This window comes from Larus michahellis, chromosome 21, assembly GCF_964199755.1.
Source record: "Larus michahellis chromosome 21, bLarMic1.1, whole genome shotgun sequence".
NCBI classification, from domain to species: domain Eukaryota; kingdom Metazoa; phylum Chordata; class Aves; order Charadriiformes; family Laridae; genus Larus; species Larus michahellis.
Window position 1 is genome coordinate 1771253 of NC_133916.1, and position 23233 is coordinate 1794485.

At 43.1% G+C, this 23233-nt stretch overlaps 1 protein-coding gene across 7 annotated transcripts in view; it reads right to left on the reverse strand.

Moving 5' to 3' along the window:
- Positions 1-23233, reverse strand: part of CEPT1 (choline/ethanolamine phosphotransferase 1) — a 33654-nt gene that overhangs the window by 9130 nt on the left and 1291 nt on the right. For 2 of the 7 annotated variants that reach the window (XM_074564282.1, XM_074564288.1), the window contains exons 2-5: positions 21007-21408; positions 17118-17265; positions 15978-16119; positions 8628-8712 (exon numbers count right to left, since the gene is read on the reverse strand). In XM_074564282.1, coding sequence (XP_074420383.1) covers positions 8628-8712; positions 15978-16119; positions 17118-17265; positions 21007-21402 — 771 coding nt within the window. In that variant the 5' untranslated portion in view covers positions 21403-21408. Of the gene's footprint in view, positions 1-348; positions 434-8627; positions 8713-15977; positions 16120-17117; positions 17266-21006; positions 21409-23130; positions 23227-23233 lie in introns of those variants that run through there. The other 5 variants (XM_074564285.1, XM_074564281.1, XM_074564287.1 and 2 more) reach the window with 5 other exon arrangements.

A 23233-nucleotide genomic window follows, 5' to 3' on the forward strand; every position in this document is an offset into this window, starting at 1 on the left:
TGCTCTAGAGCTCCTGGCATGGAATTCATTCAAGTTTGGGGCAGCTCCCTCTCAAAGGAAGCTGGACTTCACGGAAGGTACATTTAACTTTGTGCAGCGTTTGGTAGCTTTCTACCTGCAAACACAAGATACAAAAATAATAGCTTTGTTTTAATAACTCCGGTAAAACCGGAACGCACAGTTATTGCCAGGTGACCCATATGCAAGAATATGTATTTCCATTGGTGAGGAAATGCGGACTTTCCCCTTGCAAATTAAACTGTGCTGCTACACGCAGGTAGTTCTTCCAGGTGTCTACAAGATGATTAAAAAAAAAAAAGGATAAAATAAGAACATGCTCAAAATTACCAGAGATTGCCAAAAAGGTGGTCCTCCAATGACTGCCAGTAAATGCATGATTATTATGAAGATTTGTACTTCAGTCACATCAATTCTGATTAGGTACAAAAAGCCAAAAAAAAGCAAAATTATTCAAAGCAATTTCAAGTCCGTTATTCGCAAGCTCAGCAGCTCTCCTCTATCATGCACAGTATAAAAACTCCAAAATATCGAGGAAAATAGAAGCAGCTCAATTTATAAATAATTTAGAAAGCGAAAATATATTTTAGTTTTATTGAGAAAACTAAGAGCCATGCTGTGCTATACTTTTTGTTTCATTTCACAGTGCAATAAAAATCCACTTTGTCAAAAGGAACGGTTGGAACTCTTCTTTTAACCGACCTCTGCCAGTTGCAGAAATATTCAGTTTTAACCTTGTCCACCAAAAAAAAAATAATAATAAAAATTTATTTCAGATGATAAAATTCAGGAAAGATATTTTTAATCCCTATTATAACCCCTACTTTTTTTTTTTTTTTTTTAATATGAGTATTCTCTCTGAATAGCATCAAACTTTAAAAAGAAACACGAATCCCTGAGGAGTTTATGCAAATGCAAAGGGTACAGTCAGCCGCGGTGCCAAAGATTACCCAACTCGGTCTCCAGCGCGCAGCAAGAAGAGCAACCGCTTCTGGTTGTAGCAGAGCCAGTCTGTTTTGTAGCAGGGTAAGAGGGAAAAGCTTCTAGAAAAGACCAAGTTTAAGGCTTTGTTTGAAAGGGCACGCAAAAGCCTTGGAGCTAGCAAGAGGGAAAAGCAGCTATACGAATCAAATCCGGAAACAGAAGTCGAGGAAAATACAAGTAAAATATAAAGAGGATGGACTTGCTGGTGCATGATATGAAGCCATCAAATACCATCTTGTACTGGATCAAAAATAATCCTTTGAGTCAGTTTATAATATTTATGGCATATTCCTTCTCTCTAATACTACAGTTCTACCTAAAAGAGTCAAAATTGCTTCTTGCAAATCCACGCTTTGCTGTTACAGAAACACCGTTGATATTACCAACTGCGTAGGCATCAGGGAATAATGGGTCAGGGGTGGGTTTTGCCTGCCTGCCATCAATGAGCTACAATAATTAAAATAATTAAGTTTAATATCAGATCAGTGTGCTACCTCGTTTTCCTTCCAGCCTCTGTACTGGTTTTGGAGTGGATCCTCTCATGTGAGAATCTCCAGTCTGGCCAAAACATGGCTTTGTTTCAGCAGCAGATCAATAAGCACAAGGGATAATTGTGAGGCTGCATCTAATTCCACGGAGAACGTCCCCCAGAGCATAAGAAAGCAAAAGGGTGACGGTACGTGGCATTCAATGCAAGCTCTTCTCTTACTGCGGGTTCTCTAAATCCGTACAATCTCTTTCGGCAGGCAGTAGAGACCCTGCATCCATCTCCCACTGCGCAACTTCACCCTGCCGTTGGCCAAGGGAATTTCTGAACAACTCCCTGAGAGCAGGACACACACCTACGGAACAAACAGCAGGATCGGCATGCGGCGGCAGTGCCGGCAGCCAGCAAACAGGACACGGGGCACCCAAGCCCTCACTATCTACTGCTGCTCCCTCCCAAAGCCCTAAAGTAAATCAGCCGCGAGGCAGCAGAGGGGAACGTAAAGGATGAAGAAGATGGAAGAGCAGCAATACCCAGGAACGAGCCAGACTCTTAGCATTTAATGGGAAAGTTTAGCCAAAGCTGTCAGAGGAAATCTAGAGAAGATTCCAATACGATCATTTCCTTTAGGTATCTCTGCTTTGTAAATTGTCTTTTCACTATACCAAGCATGGAGACACGAGAGACAGAGGAAATAGCCTCAGGGGTCCTCCTGTATTCCGATTTGTTCAATGACAACCCTGTAAGGCATCACAGCTGGCTTGGGGAAAAAAATTAATTTCCACAAAGAGGAAAGAACATTCTAAAAAAAAAAAAAATAATCCATATTTTCAGTCCTCATACAAACAAATTAAGCCATTGAGCTGCCTTGCAAGAAAAAGTAAAAATACTCAGCCATGCGAGAAAAGAGATATACAAAACACCTGATTAAATGCAAATTGCTTCCCCCGGCTTTTGGAGTCAGCGTGGAAATGTGTTTTCCCGTGTGTCCACCTGAGGAAGGGCTGGAGCAGCTCCGTGAGCACACTCAGGTTAAACAGGAATATGGTTTAGCCTATTTCGCTACTTCTGACAACGAACTCAAAGAATATAAAGCAATTGAGAAAGCTCACAGAAACAGTGACCAGTGTAGGTAATGATTAATAACTATTACCTACTAAATAACTAACGGAGGTAACTCAAGTTTATAGCTTTCCTTGGACAGTAAAACAGGTTTCTTTCGGCAGCAGTAATCTGAATGCAAAATAAAGTATGGTCACATACTTCAGAAGAATTTTCAGATCATAAAAGACAAGGAATTCTGAGAGGCAAACTCTTACACAGAGCTGGGAGCCCAACTAAATCCACGGAAGCAGTGCCTGGGTTCAGGTTAGGGAGACGGCATTATCTTCTCTACACAGCCATGGCACAACCTTTGCGCCGTCGCCTCGAAGCTCTGCCCTCCCCAACGCAAATAAAAATGGCATCAGGCAGCTGGAAAGGGTCCAGCAATGAACTGCAAGTATATTTGCTTAAAAACTCCTCCCTCACTTACTGTGAGCATCTCATACTGCAGAACAAATATGAGTCTTAACTTCAATTCTACGTAAAGAGAAGATTCATTTTTTTAACCCCAAAGGGCTCCTTTAAGACAGAAGACAAAGACGTAAGACCAAACGAGGAGAAACTAAACACCTAAATAAAACATAAGTTCTTAATATCAAGGATGAAAAGGGACTGGGAGCATCCTTTGCTCATCAAAACTACCATTAGATGACTTAAATACGCTCGACACCAGTGAAGTACATGCCTGATGCTGGAATTATCCAGCCAATTTTTCTTTTGCAGGATGTCAAATGGCCACTACTCAGAAATCTAAAAATACAGGGATCCAGACAGGCAGCTCCCGAAGCGAGACCACAAAAGGGAACAACATTTGGAAACAGAAGCTGGGTGAAAGGGAGAAGAGGCACACTGTTCCTCTGGTCATTTAACTTGACTTTAAAGTGACTGTGCAGTTACAGCATGAACTGGACTAAAACTACGCTGCTGCTAAAAGGAGCCGTCATCCCAGCAACTCTAATGACCAACCACTTTCTCCCTGCTTAGTCCCACCTTCTCCTTCTCACTACAGTCACGTGCCATCAACTGGACCCCAAAATTGGCTTAGCTAAAATGACCCAACCGAAAGTTACAGCCCTGGATCCAGTTTGGGCTCCCCAGTTCCAGAAGGACGGGGAGCTGCTGGAGAGAGTCCAGGGGAGGCTACGGAGATGCTGAGGGGATGGAGCATCTCTGTGCTGGGGAAAGGCTGAGAGCCCTGGGGCTGTTCACTGGAGAAGAGCAGGCTGAGAGGGGATCTCAGCAATAGCCAATGGGCCGGGGGCAAGAGGATGGGGCCAGGCTCTTCTCAGTGGTGCCCAGGGACAGGACAAGGGGTAACGGGCACAAACTGGAACACGGAAATTCCATCTCAACATGAGGAGGAACTTCTTTACCCTGAGGGTGGCAGAGCCCTGGCACAGGCTGCCCAGAGAGGTGGGGAGTCTCCGTCTCTGGAGACATTCCAAACCCCCCCTGGACATGATTCCATCCAACCTGCTCTGGGTGACCCTGCTCTGGCAGGGGGTGGGACTGGGTGATCTCCAGAGGTCCCTTCCCCCACCATGCTGGGATTCTGTGAAAAAGACAAAGAATGGTTCCTGTCTCAGACTCCAGGATATCAGCTTTCCTTATCCATGTTGTGTGGCCTCCTGAGCCACGCCAGCTCAGAGGGCGGCAGTGGAAAGGCTGCAAGCCCTCTTTCGGCAGCTAAACAAACCCGTGCTGAGTCAAAGTGACTGGGCAGCTACAGACTTGGACAACAAGGGAGTAAAAGGAGGAATAAATAGGTAGGAGCTAAGGTTTCCAAATGTGAGACAAGTGGACTGCTACCAACATTCCTAAAAGTCCTAAACAGCCCTTAAAATGTAACACGGTAAAGAAAAAAAAGTGAAATAATGCAATTAGAAAACAAAGCCACAATGGTTTTGTCAAGACACTGAGCAAAGGTAACGCACAGCACCACCTGGAAAATGGCAGCAGGTCCGGCAGTCTAGAAGACATTCATTCCTGCACTTTAATGATTAACTTGCAGTTATGAATTGCCTCAAGATACAACGTGCGAGTAATAAAAAGATCCATAAATTCCCTCAGTCACCATCTTTCTTTTTTTAAACTCTGGCAGAACTGGAAAGGTACCCAGTAAAACGAGCAGACGAGAGCGGGGCTGCGCAGAGAGCTGCCTGCTGAGCTTGGGTGCAGGCTGACCAAAGCCCTCCTCTACCCCCCACGCTGCCCTTTGGAGGAAAAATAAATATAGCTTTCTTTACCAGCTAGGGAAGTTATTTGCAAAGCAAGGTGATAACATCCCTGCTTAAGTATTACATGAATAATACTGTATTTTTTTTCCACATAAAGTTCCATTGCACACTGGAGTGCCTCTTCCTACGGCAAGGACTGTACAAAACGCAAACTGGAGCGGCGGATCATTTATCAACTAATAATAGAAAAGTATTTTTAGCTTCAATGGAACAAGACAGGCACCGTAAGGGGGGAAAAAAGGCTCACGGCATTGGGAACTCAAAAGTGGGGAAAGGCCTTTGGTGCTGCAGCCCCCCCATTTAACCACTGCACGCCACCAGTAGCCTGGTTGGTACCACAGGCAGAGCTGTAGGAAAGCAAACACATTTCAAAGCAAGGAGGGAATCAGCCAGTTCAAAGTCCAATTCTATTTTCTCCTTGGGTTTGTATTTATTTACTCATGTAAACCCTACAGTGGACATCCTAAGGGAAAAAAAAAAACCACAAATGGGAAGAGCGTGAATTCTGCAGCTCTGCAGTGAGGGGGTTTCTTACAGCCTCTGAACTGGGATATTTTCGGCAATCGCTTGAGCCACACTTCCCCTAACCTGACAGTTTTTTTGCCTGATGCTTCCTGGCAAATTGAGTCACATCAGCATTGCCCAAACAGTTTATGTTGCTAGGATGATGCAGAGACGCAGCGCACGATGTGGCGGCTCCCTAAGACCTATGAAATGAAGAAAATGAAACAAACCGGTTCCCCCAAGACGTGCCCACACTACAATAGATGGACGTGAAGTTACTGTAACAGTTCCTCAACAGACACGTGGCAGTCTAGCTCCAAAGATCACTTCTTCAAATAAACCAGGGGCTTTTTCATCTTCTAGAAAATAAACAGAAGGCCCTGAATTGAGTTTTTAAGATCACTGGGAAGATCCGGGCAAAGAACCAAGGAACAAAGATCAGACACTGAAGACAAAGCGCCAAAGAACCTAGACTCAATAGTGTAACAAACTAAAAATGACAAGACAGAACATCTCATTGCAAGGCTGGGAAAAACATTCAAAATGACCCTGAAAAATACTGATTCTGCAGCAAACTGATGTTAGGAAAGAATAACAAAGAGCAGCTCTGCAGAGCTGAAGACGGCAAGCGGGGACTAGGTCGAACAATGTCAGCGCTGCGCCAGCCACCTCTGGGAACTAAAGGCTGTAAACAAGAATATCTAAATGTTTTAATTCGGATAAAGCCAGGGAAGCATAAACATTTGAGATTTTAAATGCACACTTCATCCCTAGCTCCCTGTCTGCCTAAATTCACAAGGCAGCAGAACGCCTGTAGAGCTTCAAAGAGCTTTTTTTGGATTTTATTGCACGCCCCCAACACGTTTTACTCTTTAATTTGTCCTTCCTTCTCGTGCCAAACTCGAATGCAGATTGCTTGCTAGTTTTCAAACTTACGTATCCTGACGTAATAGAAGATTATTAGGAACAGTATTATTCTAACATTTTATTTCCATTCCCCCCAAAAGTCTTTTTTTTCCCCCCCCCATTGTTTAAAGCCTTCGTGATCTTTTAAATAATTTCTCCATAGGCTAAAGGCAAACTTCAGAAACATTTTTAAGAATTCCCCCTCCGATGAATAAAAAGCCTTACTACCCAGCACGGGTAAGCACAAGGTTTATCTCTCTTGCAAGAATTGTAAGTTCTTCACTTCATATTTTGCCAGATGATGCAGTATTTTCAAGACAGGGCCAAATTATTATACTTTCCCACTACGGATGTTTGTCACATGAGCCCAGCTATCAGATGAAAAAGAGCAGCGCGAACACTTATTTCCCGTAGCTTAACCAGCTCAGAGATGGTGCGATACTGAAATAAAAACCTAGAGCACCCGATCTCAAACTGAATAATATAAACGTGACACTTTGTGTGTTCTGGGTGGGCAGCTTCAAAGCAGCAGCACCTTAGTTATTAGTTAAACCTAAAAATAAAGACGCCAGAAGGCATCCGAAACCACACATCCAAGAATTTTAAGGTCATTAAGTCTATTCTGTAATTCAGGATGCCTAAAAACTGGTGAAAATTAGCGCGCGTGAGGGGACTTGTCACAAGCAAGCACTTGGCTTTGCGATACCGGGGCATTCTGTTAGTGTTTGTAAAACACGTTTCTTCTGGGATGGCGGAGGCATCCTGTCCCTGGGCAGAGACCATGGGGGGGGCTCCAGAGCGACACCTCCAGGTCACCTCTGCAGAGAGGCACCACTCCTCCCTCTCCCCCCATGCGGGGGCAATTCGGCCTCACCTATTTTAAACAATCCCCTTTCATTACAGAATCTGAACCTCTCACGTAACTATCATGCCAACAGGCGACTTGGGAAGGTTCCAAATGTTTCAGTACTAAGTTGGCGTTTTGTTGGTTTTGGGGGTTTTTTTGGTTTTTTTTTTTTATTATCATTATTTTTTTCGCCCCAAGTGACTTCTTGGGCAGAGTCATAACGCTGTTCTCACAATGGCCTAAAATCTTGATTAAGCTTTTTCCTTCTTTCAAGTTATCGCTTGCTACATTACCATTTCCTGACAATTAGTATTTCCAGCCTTTCATAGACTGTCAACAAAGTATTTAAAAATTATGTCATCTGACTACCTCAGAGCACGCCCAAGGCTCAGAGGCAGCCGGTGGAGACGACGTGCACCGTGATCGAGCAGATTGCTGATATTGTTGGACCTGAAGTAGGGCTGGTAATTAAGGACTCTCGCTAATAGCCTCATGAAAGCAGAGATTGTGCTGAACTATTACATGAAGAAAAAAAAAAAAGACAACCAAAAAGAACGGCGTAATTTGCATCAATGCAAGTTTAACAAAGACTATGTCAACAAACCACCAAAAAAAAAAAAATGATCTCAGTTCTATTTAAAATCTGACGCAGTTCTAAGAAGGCTATCCTAGAAAGCTATTCCTATATCCTCAACTATTTCAACAGAAACTCCTGGTGAATAATCTAGAAACGATGAGAAATTTTGAGGAACCCAACTTACTCACTTTTAATGATCCCATTTTATTGGGAGGGAAACACACCACCCCCCCGGCCCCATCTGCACTCTACTAAAAAAGCTGAAATAAGGAAGAGAAAGTCAAAGAGTAGTAAACCAGAGTGGAAAAGGATATATTTAGCACAGACATAAGGAAAAGCATTTTGAAAATAAAAGACAATCAGGAAATGAAGTTACTTAACGACGAAGCCACGCGCACAGTTAAGCGACTGGACTGCATGGATGAAGTGGTATTGTTCAAAGTGGGCATTTTTAACCAGTAACTGCTGAGTTTTTAAGCTATTGCACAGCATACAGTGCCCTGAACTAGCCCAGCGATTCTTTTTTTCTGGTGGAAAGGTATTTAAACAGCAACAAAAATTCTACCGTTTCAAGAAGCAGTTCCAACAAAATTACCCTACACCCACACTCACAGAGCTGCCTGCACAAGCCTGGTTTTCTTTTAGGTGAAGCCAGAACTCTGACAAAATAAAAAGAAATGTTTAAAGCAATTTTTTCTCTTTAACAGGCAGGTTTTTTTTTTTTTTTGCTTTGTTTTCAAGTAAAACATGATGCTTTCAAAAAAAAGAATTGAGTTCCAGTTAGCTCGGATTTTTACTGCTCATTCAGACTTCGCAAACATCTTTTCCCCCCACGTATTAAAGCACTTGTGAAATACCCTTAGGAAGATGTTTTTTGGATACGAGTTACTGTGTGCATGACAAAGGTGCTGTCTCTGCTTAGCCCATGCCATTGCTGCCAGGGAGCATTAACGTTGGCTTTACCGTATAGTTCCAGAACCAGGGCCCCAGAGTTCCTGTGAGAAGCTGGATTGCTATCGTACAGAGCATAGACTCCGTAACATCAAATCTACGTGCGAGGGAAAGAAACATTTCAAAACATTTTCCTGAGCACTTTCAGTTAAGTGGAGCCATTAAAGCACATCTTCAGTCACAAGCTCCAGACAACTACTGCGCAGCGTTGAGATCATTTAAAGGTTAGAGGAAAGGAATTAATGACCACAAAACATGAGTATTAGTGAATTAACAAAAATATCGCAACCCACATGGTATTTTAAACTCCATTCAGAGCTTCTGCAATTTACCGTTCCACTCCAAGGCGTGGGAAACACAAGCATCGATGTGTGCATGAGGAAACCAAATGAGATTCCTTGCTCCCAGTCACAGGAAGATTCATAATTAAACACAATTCAGGACCTCTCATCTCCCTACCCCATACTCATATCTCCAAATGACACTCAATCTATGAATTCTTCACCTAAAGCTGCTACTGCCTATTTTTTTGTGGAGCAGAAGCGCAGATGGCACCTTCCGTTTGCCACCTCTAAGGGACAGCAGGGATTTACACCTCCTGCTTGCGCAGCTCGTTGGCAAGTAATGCCAGAACAAGTCAAGTGAGCTCTGGAACCCTATTCAGTGGCAACCAAACTCCGGTCTCTATACGTTTATTTTTCATCCCTGAAAGAGGGATGAAAAAAAAATATGCTGTAGCCAACAGAACCACAAATACCACACATATTCCTTGTGGTAAAATGCAGATTTATAGCGTTTTCTAACTAAAATATTTTAGTATTTTAGTTACATATAAATAAAAATTATATAAAATATTTTAAAATACGATCAGACTAAAATTACATTAAGCCATCTAGTTAAGAAAAAAGATTTGAGCAATAACAGTTTCAGCCGTAGCCGAGATCCTGTTTATTGCAGTGCTTATCAAAGCGTGCCTGGAATAGGAGGACACAGACTGCCATCCAGCAACACGTCAATCGATTAAAAAGGTCCATCAGAGACACCAAGTTCATCGTGCTCGCACCGGCAGAGCCTCAGAAGCGCAGTAACGCGGTGCAGTCCCATGCTGGTGAAAGGGGACAGTGAGTTTCAGTCTGATAAGCATTCTCGGTTTAATTATCGCAGCACATAATACAGGCTAGAGTTGGAAAAGGTAACATCTGGTGTTTTAGGGAATAGAGGAAGAGAAAGTCACACATACAAACAACACAGCTTTGGTACTTTTGCACAGCTGCAGTTTCTTTTCTTTTTTTTTTTCTCCCCTATGTTACTCCTAGTGATATTTGTAATTGAGACGTGGAGTCATTTTTTAAACGTTGTCCGGGAAAGCTTAAGAGGGGGCCATCGACCTTGGCATGTGCTTAACTCTTAGATGTTGTCAGCGACAAGTCTTATCTTGTACGCCATCTGCTCCGCTGGGGTCCCTTATCAAGCTGGTAACAGTCTTGAGCCAATTAACACGCAATTGATCAGTCGTGCATCCCGAATATACTCTTCGCAGGGCTAATTTATTAAGCACATTCCATGTGCAGTTTTTAAAAAGGTCCAGTTTGATTAAACAAGCCGTTAAGACTCTACAAGGGCCAAGATCCAGAGTTTAGAGACAGCTGCAGTCAGTTCTTTCTTCGTCCAGAACGGCGAGCCGAAAGGACTGAATTCAAAATTGAGAGATTTCCTGAGAAAGTGAACCAACCATGAACAACAGGAAACAGATACTTACACTGGGGATTGCTCTGAAATCAAGTTCATCACTACCGATACAGCTGATCTAATACAGCTTCTTTTTAATAGTGTGTGAAACTAAGGGGGGGGGGGGGGGGATATGTACCATCCTCCTCCCCAGCGCAGGACTCCTGGCAACAGTCCTGTGCAGCAAAACACAGCAAGACAAGAAAAACACTCTTGCCTCATCAGAGCACAGAAGTTACGCGGCTGGGAAACTCAAGGGGATACGTCTGCTGTTTAATAACTCTGCGCAGCAGCACTCGGGTCTGAGAAATGATGATTCTTCCATCTGTCTCATCCCCATCCACCAAGCGTGCAAGGGGGATTACTCAGGCTGGGCAATGAACTACGAATCCGAGCATGAGACAAAGCATTGTTTTCTTAGGGGAGCCACTGCAGCAAGAAAAGAATGTTCATCATCACAACACAAGAGAAAAAGGCTTGAGAGTCACATGCTAAAAGTCCAAATGCTTCGTTTTAAAGGTTATTACGGAGTTTAATCTTAACTCATTCCAATCCAGCATTTCCACTTGGACGTAATGAAATACCAATAGCATGAATAACCGCACAGAAAAAGAAAAGCGTAAGCAAATTAAAACTATTTCCACCTACAGGAAATTCATCTTGAGGTTAAAATAATATTAAAAGTGAGCCATAAGCTTTCTTCCTTTCCTTGTTGTAATACATTCGAGATGATACCTAAATTTTTCCTTTTGCTGCTCATTAACATAGATTAAAAGTTGTGCAGATCTGATAACGGGGTGAAGCCTGTGGCTATCACGGTGAAGCTCACCATTTCACACCGCAGCAAGAACATCTTTCAATGATAAAGGCAGAAAAATCAGCAGCAGCATCTCTGCATGTGACTGCTTGGGTCCTGCTTTAAAACGCTGTTAAGGGACTTGTGAGAGGGAAAGGAGGAGGAAGAGGATCACGATGTGGAAAAACCCCTGATCATTTACGTCAGCCCTCGGCAATTTCGGCTGTAGGTATTATTGCTATAGCAAGGCACTTGCACGTATTTCTATGACACACACCAAGCGGTGGAGAAATGCTGAGGGGCGGCAATGAGTGGCTGAAGCACGCAGAAGGCGGCAGGCTGCAAGCAGCAAACTTAACACCCACCACAGCGATACTTCACCATATACTTCTTGCAAGCGAAGGGAAACTAATTCCCCTCTGACAGCAAGAGAGACTCTACTGAGCTTTAGACCTTCCTCTGCAAATAACTAAGGTGTTAAAGTTCTTGAAGAAGAGCTGGAAAAACCTCATAAAATTGAAAGTTTTAAGCCCTATAATCATGGAGATTACTGCTTATCTCCTACCCTAATCCTGAAGCTGTTCCCAAGAGCAAGAACTCAATGTGCTAAACTTTGACTTGGAAGGTTTCCATCTCTGTGTTTTGGTATTTGGTGTGAATTGTCTGTCCAAGACAACACGCTGACTCCCTCACCGCTAAAGAGGAAGGCTTCATTTCAGCTGCTGGCCTCATTTATTAATCTCCCCTTTATAGCCCAGTGGTAGTACTGGCAAGCAGGCTCCGAAGGTTCACCAAATTAACCTTCCCTTCCTAAACCAACCCATTAGCAAGCGGGCCCTTGCTTATGGACAACTGCCACAGTGTCACTGAACGAGAATGTTCTCCCAAATTCTCCAACATTCCTCAATAACAGCTGTTTTGTTAGACAGCCTGAAAGCTTTTGCTTTCTCTAAGGACTCTTATCCAAACAGTGAAGTAACTTTTTTAACTTTTCAGTTATATGAAAGCTGGTAAGAACGGAAAACTTCCTCTCAGTGTTTACCAATATGCCTTATGAAGCATCCTTAGAAACTAATTTCCATCTCATTGTGTGTGTGTATATATATATATACACACACACACCCACCCACCCTTGTAATTTCTACTATTGCCAACTTTCTGTATTTCAATTAAGACAGGTTGGGATAAACCAGATAATGCAATAACTTGCAGGAGAAATGCTGGAGACCATGGCACACATCTCCGGGTGGACCCTTGAGGAGCGCCCACTGGGTTTTTAAAATAGGACTCAGCACCTCCCCGAGTCCAGCACAGCCAAGCGTACGATGTCTTTACCTGTGCAGTGCCGTGTCTCACATCTCTTAAGACAACAGTCAGGTTGCAATGCAGAACCCAGCTCCGATCTGACAGAGACTAATAGCTCCAGCTCCGCTTCCAACCATCCTGGATGTGAGGCAGCTCCCGCCGAGTCCAACTGTCTGTGCGCTGACCTTCTAAGGTCAGATCCAGCACTGAACCTGCACCAATACAGGCATCTTATGGGCTCCTAGAAGCCACAACAGCGAGCAGGGGCAGCAGTGAATCCAAGTGGAGTAAGTTTAGATCTGGAAGAACCCCAGAGCTAATAATTCCAACTGGGCTCCAGCTAATGGCAGGCAGATTGCCTTCAGGGTTTGTGCACCATGTTCCCTAATGGTTCCAGTTTCTGCACTGTGTTCCTGAAGTACTAGATCGTTTCCACATGGAGATGCAGAAGTCCATTGAGGCTTCCCAGTTTGATTTTTGTGATAAGCAGCAGAAAATGCACTTTTTCCAAACCAGAGATGCCCCAGTTATGGCACAGCTGCACCCACACAAGACTAAGCCCAAAACAAAGCTCATTCTGTATTGCAGCACAGCCAGTCCGCAATCCAGATAAACCAGTTACTGTGCTGAAAACCAGAACAGGAGAACAAAGCGTTTGGACTGCTTTAATATTGAATTTTTTGCTGCAATTCAGAATCACCATTTTATTTCTTCAGATGTGCAGTATATTCCTGCTCTTTCACAAGCCCATTCCCAGGTCGGGTATTTGTTCTTGAACAAAACTCATGCATAGGAGACTATCCGTGCTGTTCCCTGCTGCCTTTGACTCTTGATGTTACTTACAGTGACTTCTGCTGCAGCCAGCCCAACTTGCTTTGAGACACTTCCTGCTTCCTCACGGGGAATTTTTAGGCAATACTGACCTCTAGCTATTTTTTTTGAGCTATTCAAGCAACTCAAGTTGCTTTTTGAGAAGTGAGCATCAGCTGCCAAGATCTAATAAAATTCTATGAGCATTTAAAGATGGAGAGAGATCACAGGGCCTGACCATCTCAACTGATTATCCTGCAACGCTAGAGCAGTGCAGGGCAGCTCCCCGCAGTTGCCAGTGGGAAGAAAAAACCAGCACAGCTGATGTATTCAGTAATTGGGCACAATTCAAGTAATACTTTTCCTACTCCACCTGCAATATTCCACAGGAATTTAGCAGAAGCGATTCCATTTCCTCCTCCCTCAGGGTGAACACTCCCGCTCTGCAGATCGAGTCTGACTCAAAGTGCACTCTGCACAGCTTCGGTGGGTTATCAAGGCTGGTACAGTAACAGCACATACCAATCAGACATTCTGTTCTGCAAGCATACACTTAATTTGACACACTAATTTATCTTTTTTTTTTTTTTAAGACAATGGACTTTTTCAGCAAGCCAAGTTGATAATGCATTTCACTGTTCAAGTTTGAGCTGTGTGTAAGGAGTAAAATATTAATCTTGCCCTTTAGCAGTCTGCTCCTCTTCTGAGCCATTTCCAGTTTGCTTATTGAGTTGATGTCTGTAATGAAATACGATTTCTTGAACATAGTCTCACCACAGAAAGACAGTAAGTGATAACCAACTGTGTGCTCTTTCCTGGCTCTTTGGAATGGAAGGCAATTCAGAAATGCTGACATGTTTCCTAAACGCCACTACTTTTCACAGCCCCCTCTGTGTTTTCGACAGAGTTACTACGTAGGATACACAGACAGGAAAAAGCTCCTGTGCATTAAGACCTTTTTGGCTCCTTTCAATAGTGTCTCTGATTCCACTTATTCAGGAGTAAGAATATCTAAGCCTGTGCACTCCAGTGAATCTGAGAGGGCAGATAAAATACAGACTTTTTTTCAGTTTTATGATTGGTGAAATGAAAGCTTCAGGAAAAAAAAATACTATCAAGCAGTGAGAATCAATTAACTGGATAAATAATCTCAGAGTTTTTGCCATAGAAATGAACGTCAGCTTATGCCAGTCTATTAACCTTACGACACAGGGCAAATGAAGAAACAAATGTGTTCACTATAGAGTGCTGTCCATTATCTGAAATAATGATACACATACATTTGTGTGCTTATTGCCTCCTCTACATTAGCTACATATCGATGGATCATCAAATTCTCATAGTACAGGGCCATGCAGAACAATAGGATCTTCTACAAAATGCTGTCTCCAAAATATAAAGACTCCTCAACAAAAGCAAAAAGCAAGAGTTCCAGACAATACCAGGAGCATTCACCACAAAAGCAAACCGGGTGGTTTTAATATTTGCATTTGTAAAGTCAAGCACATGCCAAGGTTGGGGGTTTTTGTGTTCTTTGATTGGTAACAGAAAAACTTCAGTTACCAGGACCCCGTAAAGTTCAAAGGGAGCTAGAGACATTCAGTATTGAGACCTTCAGTACAGCATGAAAGTGAGAAGCCTAAAACATTACAGGATTTGAGGCAGACATCTTACTTTAAAGGTTTAAGTACCAGAGTTGACTGAAACTACTCTGCCTGCTTTGGTGTAGTCAGGATTACAATAGGGGTCTAGATTTTTTTTTTCTTTTCTTCCTCCAATAGATATTGGACATTTCTCTGCCCTCTTTTATTTTTGAGCAGAAACACAAAAGTTTCTCAAGAGAATCTGCATTAGTATTCTGTCAATAAGAGCCATTATAGATAAGAGGTCCAAAATTGTACTGTTTTGGCAGTATCTGGGTATCTATAGATCAATAACAGTAGACTAAATAAATGGTGCATGTTTTAGCACGGTTTCCAAATCCCGTACAAATTAAGGACAGATTTCAGAGGTTTCCAGGTGCAAAATCATTCCGCGGCATATTTACTCAAAATACATGTTAGATCTATGAATCAAACATAGAACAAACGTACATGTCCACATTAAAGCTAGTGAATCCCACAGCCCACAGAGTCCTTGTGTTCTGTTTCCCCACCTACCCTCACCCCGCAGTAAACGGGATTTAAGCTTTCGACTTTGTTGGTATTGCCATTTTGGTCCCATTATTGACAGAACCACGGTCTACACTAACTAAAAGAGATTCAGAACTTTAAATTGTAGGCACAATGTCAATTAATACACTATATTTTAAGAATTATGGTTAATAATGAAGATTAACTATCCATCATCACAAGTCAAGCAATATCAAGAGGTAGGCAGGTAAATGAATATCAAAGCCAGACTGCCACCATCTGACAAAAGCTGTCCGTTCTTGGGGATGAAACACCAAGTACTTTACACACAAATACAGGAAATCACCGCAGAAGCTCCTAATTAACTAATATGACAAAAGGATATTTTATTACTCCTACAACAAGCAAAGTAACTTTCAGTATTAATTGTGGATTCAACAGGTAGTAGCTGCCACAAGCTCTAAATGTGTATATATACATGAATATAAACGGTTTACTACTGCTCTAAAGACCCGAACTACAATCACATAAAGTGCAACTAGACAGGAAAGCAGCCTAACTTTCAGTTTTATCTTCAGCCAAGGTACTTACATGCCAAAGCGCAACGTTCCAGAGACGTACGTCTGCCAATGTGCGCAGTAAAACATGAATGTTCCAGCAAAACAACAAAAGAACATCCAGTCAGGGTTCGTTCCCAGCTGCACAGCAATACAAGTTCCCAAAACCACAAAGACTGCAGGAGAAAATCAGTCACATAGTAAAAAGATAAAGTATGATGCGTGTAAAGAACCCTATCAGAAACAAATCTAACAAAAGGACCCAGAGAAGGAGAGACAGCGCGAAGGTATCCTGATGTGGTTTATTTCACAGACATAAGAGATTAACACTTCCTTTTTAAAAAAGTACAGACTGTAAAGCATATATTTAAGTTTGTATCAGTTATCAGAAGTCCCCGGTATTGAGGGGTTTAGTCATTTTCATTTAACTTAATGGGATTAGACATTAAGGCCCTTGAGTGATTTATGCAATTGGAGCCTCCAGCCAGAGTTTTGGGGTTTTCTCACACATCCAAAGTTTGCTGGACGTATTTTTCCTCACTTTCTGAATCTTTATTAAGTCATTAAGAAAATCCAAGTTCTGTCATTCAAAACTCAAGGTATCTATACTTCCCCCCCTTTAAATACATGACTTTGATAAAGTATTCATAAATATTTAAAGCATAAGAGCTTTTGAATTAAAGTAACCAAAAGCATCCGATCGTGCTTTTGCAATGGCGTTAAGCTTCCAGCTGGCTCGATGAGCTCTACCTCCCTAGAAAGGAACCGATCTTGCTGATTCTAATCTTAAACTCAGACTTCTACCGTCCCATGGTTTAGGCTTCATACCTGTCTTGCAAGCGCTCTATCTAGCTTCATTCTAAAATAATACAGAAGAGCATTTTGACAACTTCTTACAGGAATTTTTGTAGAAGCAAGACTCTGATAAAGCATAAACAGACAACTTCTGGCTCAGACGGAATTAGTCACATGCTTAATGTTTTTCAGTGTAATACAAGAGAGGACATTCAGTTGATCAAGGGTACTGTCTACGGAAAGAAGTTGACTGAAAAGTGATACATTCACCAATATTAGCTGTCCTCTTCTTCAGTAAAGAAGCAATTTTCTGTATTTCAGATTTGACCCCTGAGAAAGAGTTATTTAATCCTCATACTTCAATTAAAAGTGACGATACCTGTGGAAAGCGAATCACAGCCATGATCAAAAAGTTCTCCTAACGGAGTACTGCTATTTGTCCTTCTTGCTTGTTTTCCGTCTATGGCATCCAGAGACTGGTAGATGAAAAGGCCACATGCACAAGCAATGTATGCCCAGGGAGGTGCCTAAGAAAGAAACAGTCAATGAGAATAAAAGCTTTTTTTAAACCTTAAAAGAAGAAATGCCTTAAGTTGAACTATCTTACACTTTCACATGGTAGTTTTTCATTTGCACGCACTTCCTCATGCCATGCAGGGACCTTTCAGTAGCTGGTCCTTGCAGGGACAGGCAGAGGGGGTTATGACATGTGAAATGTAAATAGAACAGTGACGAGTGTTATTAGCTTAGATTAATAGCTACAGCATATTTTCTAAAGCAGGAAGCTCCGTTGTACATCTGAAAAAAATTATAGTACTACATCTGCAACGTGGTGCACAATTAAGTTCTTGTCTGGCTTCTCTTTCCTGTAGGGGTATTTGTAAGTTGTCCAAGTGACTTAGAAACTGGAACACTTTCTTAGACCCCAAAATCTGCAACTGTGTCACAAACACTGAGCTCATCTTCACAAGACTTCAAGGAGGTGTCACGTACTAAACCACTGCCAAGTACAGGGTATGACCAGCCTGCCGTGCTGCTCGAGAACTATGTCACTGCAAAGCACTCAAACTTTCAGAGTCTGAGTTCAAACTATTTTATTTTCAGAGATCTGTAAAGCTTCAGGGCTCTGCAGTACAGCACCTCCATCACTAACTGGTTTTTCTATTACAGGTAACAGCAGCCTTGCCAAATCTAGGTTAACAACACTTAATATTCATATCCTGTATAGCAATTTATTTCTACAGAAATACAAATGACACCAAATCCCTGCTAGACCAAACACTACACAGTTCAAGCTTTTTTTAGTATTTGAAGCATAAACCATTATTGCCACAAAAGCCAGAGGGCTGCCATTAGTCTGTCTCAGTTTACACAGCCATAAAACAGGTATTATTGGATATTTTGCAATCTTCATATTTGACACTTTATAAAAGTGGGCATTTATGAGCAGCTGTATTTTACAGACCACGCCAATAAAGTCCAAATACAGCTAAGCAAGCTGACTTGCCTCTCATAAATCTCTAAAGTCCAGCTTCTTCTGAGCTACGCAACCATGATTCATTCGTAGCACATCAACTTAAATATATTCTTTCTACAGCTTGCATTGTTCCTGCTACTGCATTTTACTAAAACAGTTCTTCCTGCCTCGAAAGCTGGCAGCATGCTCTGCTTTTAGCAATGTGTCTATACAAACCGGCAAAAGACAAGAGTTAAGGGGGAAAACATGTCACCCAAAAGCAGAGCATCACATTTAGACAAGGCTTTGATGCCACAGAATTCCATCCTATGATGATATTTCTATTTTTTATGGATAGATTTTTTTATACACAAGGTTTAAGTTATCTTCCAGTGTCATGCAATTTTCCCTCTATAAACTTAACAACAAAATAATCAGACTGCCGGCTCCTCTTCTTTCTTACCCACTACTTCCATTACCAGTGTAGGTGTTTCCACTTAGATATTACTTGTATCTGCATAAAATTTCACAGCTCGCCCTCCTCTCCAAACCTTTTTGGTTTTTTAAACAAAAATTCGGTTACCATTCCATTGTTCAGCACTTTGCTAGCTGGGGTCCTCCCAGCTAAGCACGCAACAGAACTATTTGTATCTCATTTTCTTTTTGGCTACCAGTGAGGCTGCAAGTGATAGCCACATTCCCTTGGCTACACCTTTCATCACCAAGAAGAGACAAGTCGGTTTTGAGAAAAGCAGAACTAAGACTGAGCTACAAGGAAAAGACGATTTACATCTGAAAGCAATACCGCTTTCGGAAAAAAAAATTCTGTTTCTGGAATTTCAAAGCCCCATTTTCTTCCCAGACAGCTACTTGACACTTAAAAAGCACAGGCTTACAGCTCCACTGCCAAGATGGCATCCTCCCTGTCGTGCCAGCACGCAGGGCTGCGGTGCCATATGGCAAATCAGATCAGGCTGAAACCTACCTCAGCAGAAAGTTATTTTCCAGCTGAAGTGAGAAGACAATCTCATTCATTTGCACAAAGTAACCCTCAAACTGTTAAACACAAACCAGTGTTTTAATACAGCAGGCTACAGCTAACGCTATGACTTTCTGATGCTCCGAGTGTAGCTTAGTGCATACTTCAGAAGTTTAATTACTAACCAAAATACAGCTGTACACTAAATTTTAAATTATGCTCTGGTTCAGCGGCCTGCTGAGTTCACTAGCTGCTAAGTTGCTGGAATAGAGACATGTTGAAAGCTCCCTATTGAACTGGATTTCAGAGCCTCAGCCCCCACGTAATACTGCTACGGGTGTAAGCAGCAAGTTACAGCCAAGCCATACAACAATGCCATCGTCTGAAAAAGGAAGGAGCTGCTCCAAGTATTCACTGCTCAAACTTAATATCCGCTTTTTATCTTACACCTGCCAAATTCTGTAAGTTAACGTGAAGCTATCTATTTCAACAGGTTTCCAGAAGAGGCAAACATCCCTTTACTATGTCATCTCTGGAACAGGGACGCAGAGTGTTCAACGTGCCAACCAACATGGGGTTTTTAGAGTCTGGGTGGAAACAACCTGTATGCTGCTTGACTACAAAGCGTTTTCCCAACCTAACTTGGGAGGCTTGCTTACAAAGGAGTTTAGATATTTTAAAAGCTAGAACTTGTTTGACATGTAATACATTTCCTGTACCAAATTATTCCCTTTTTCCGTGCTTAGAAGCTTTTTCAGCTTTCAAGAGTCAACATTCAAGTGACAAAACTTTTCCAGTGCACAAAAATGGAAGTTTAAGTGCCTTATGAGGTAATTCTAGTAAGAAAGAAAAGTCTTTGAAACTAGTAACTTGAAATGCCTTGTACAGACTTTTGTACCCCTGAAACCAGGAATTACAGGAAGTTAAGACGGTTCTCCTGAGGACAGGTCAGCAGCTTTTAGCGCGTTGAGAAAAAAAAACACAGAAAAAACTACTGACTTTTATCCAGCCTTCTCGCAGGATGGGCTACTCAGGCAGCATGCTGCTCAAGAAGACAACGTCGTGTTCCCACAGCTCCTAACACGCTGTACCCAAGGTCCTGATCTGAGCTGCCTGGTAATATGAACTGCCAAGGCCCCGGCGGGATGAAGAAAGGTGTTTCTTTATTTTAGTAAGCGGGGTTTAGTCACCCCAGCCACAGAGGAAGCAGCCGGCCTCGATCTCCCAAGCTGCACCACTTTGGAGCTCGGTCCCGTCTCTGAGCTCAAGTTCCTCACTGTGTTGCAACTCTAGCTGGGCTCGCAGGCAGGCTCAGCTTGCTGCCAATCGAGTCACCTTGCACTTCTTGTTGTGTGGTAACTCTAGATCAGAAGCCTGAAGGTGACTAACCCAGTCACAAGCAGAGAAAGTAAACAGGCAAAAATCCCACATGCCATGCAAGGAAGACAGCTACAAATCTATTTCTTAATTGTCTGCACACGAGCTCAAGCCTTGTGGGGCTGCAGCTTTCATGCAGCAGGTCCTTCACAGCTGTGACTGCAACAGCTATTTTGGTTCTAAACCCCATTTCATACCATGCACATTGGCCAGAGGAACCGCTGTTTCACTCAGCAAGCAGCGTGCTAACCCCAGAATCCACACATGCTCTTTTGGCATGCAAGCACTCATGCAGAGGCACACACATTTATAGAGATTAGCTTAAATGTATGAGACCTGCGGGCTGATCAACAAGAAACAGTTCTCCACAAAGACGAGGACCCACCAGAAAACAGTGCCAGCTGCTACTAGATGACAGTAACTACAAACAAAGATTGTCCGAGCTCCATAACTTACCTGTTCTGTAGCTGTTGGGCAGTAATATACTAATAGCAGAGTTGTAAATATATTTATTAACAGTCCAATGATGGTGATCAGATTTGGGGCAATCCAGGCTGGAACTCTTCCAACTAACCATTCCCAGTAACCTTGCATTAGGGGTTCAAGCAGGGATCGTCCGGCACTCTGATATTTGTGTTCTTCTAACCGTTTCAGCTGATGCTTTGACAGGGGAGGTGTAGGCAACTGAACTAGTTTGCTTAACACGCATCCAGCAGCAGGACCATGACCGCAGCCCGCAGGGGACTCCAGGTGCGACTCCCCACATCGCCTCTTTATGTTTCGATGCCCACTCATGGATTGGGCGGCCTCGGAATTTTTATTTGGCAGGTAGCAGCTGTTACGGAGAATCATAAGATCCTGCAACATAAAGGGTTGCAACATAATGAAGGTGAAGCGCACAAATGAGATTTTAAGATACCAGAAGTTTCTAGGTGCTGCTCTAAGGAGCCTTTCATCTGCCACCAGCAAACCAACATTTTATAAGAGCTCTCCCTTACAAAAGGAAGGGATTTGGAGAATTGCTGAGGGGAAAAAAAAAAAAAAAAAAAAACAAAAAACAAAGAAGTGCTCTCAATGCAGTTATAAAACAGTAAGTTGCACTTGTTTACTTTCTTTGCTGCCTAGTGAAGCAAATATCCTGCCGCCAGCACCTAAATTTCATCAGCAGTAGAAACTTAAACCACACCACTGACTTATGTTACAGACTAAGGCACAGTCAGTCCCCTCCCAGCTCTCACAGGAGAGCTAGCTGTATGTCACAGACATACACCACTTCAGCTTATCAATTGACGGCACTAAAGATTTTTCTGTATGCATAGTGTTTTTAGTTTAACTTGTTTGAAGCAGATTTGCCTCTTTGGTGAAGCTGAACAACCACCTAAAAGCAGTTATAAGCTTTTTTTTCAGATCGTTGTTCCTTATTTCAGTTTTGCTGTGGCTTTTTTCTTCTCCAAATTTAACCCAGCTCATCTAAAAGCTCGTTGTCTAGTCAGCTTTTAAGATATGCAAAAGCCATGCAGGAGCTAGAGACCTTTAACTGGTCACAGACAGCCCGCACACAGCAGCACGAGGCAGCTGCGGAAAGAAAACACAGGGTCAGGAACAACAGCTCCAGTGCAAACAAGGACCCTCGCAATGTTCTGTCTCCCTTGAAGGCAGGTGACTAGAAACACAATTCTCCACATGAACTGGAGGAGAAGCAACAGAGAAAGGAGATCAAAAAGAGAAGCTTGCTACTTATCTTGACAGAGCCAACCAGAAAAAAAAAAAACAAACCATCAACTAGCTGTTAAGTCTAGAATGAAGCTGGAGAGGGGAAGATGACAACTATCACCAAAGCCATCAGCAAGGCACATACCAGGTAGGGAAAATAAACCATGTAAATCAAAGGTCAATACTGGCATAAGAACAAGTGCTCTCATTTCCATCCTCCACAGCTTAATTAAGGCAATTTCTGACAGTGAAAAGCCAGCCTCAGAAAGCCCAGACAGTGAGAGGTGAGGAGAGGGGCGGCAAACAGGGCCTCGCTCACGCAGGAACTTGATAAGTTTAGGAGCAGGAAGACCTGCATCCATTCGTTTATCAGAAAATTAGACTTAGTCACCCAGGAGGTCCCTGTGGGTGTTGTCCAGGATGACCAGAAAAATTAGCTCCAAAGCAGAAAACTATACGCTTTTCCCTTCTTCCTAAAGGGTTGCTCTCCCCAAGGAGAGAAAACAACCAAAAGACTGTCCTCCAAAACAAACAACCCCACACTGCCCGGCTTCCGCAGGACTTTCACCCGGGCCTGGCTGCTCGCCGGCAAACACCCGAGGGAGGGGAGGGAACACAAGGGCACCCCTCGGCCCAGCCAACCGCTTCGCCCCCAGCCCGCAGGCGGCAGGCTCGGGGGCGGCCAGGACCCACCCGCACCCAGGCCGGGCGAGGGTACCCCAGCCCCCGGCCCGGCCCGCACCACAGGCCCAGGCCCGACCTCAAGGACCTTCCCCCCTCGCCCACACGGCGCCCCGCTCCTTCGAGAACCCCGTCCCGCCCAGGGGGAGCGCGCAGAGCCCGGAGGACAGTCCCCCATCCCCTCACCTCCCGCCCGACGCCGAGAGAAAACCCGGCATTTACCTCAGTCTCCCCGCACCGGGCGGCGCTTTTACGCCCCTTTTGCGACGGCCGGAAAGGAGGTGGGCGG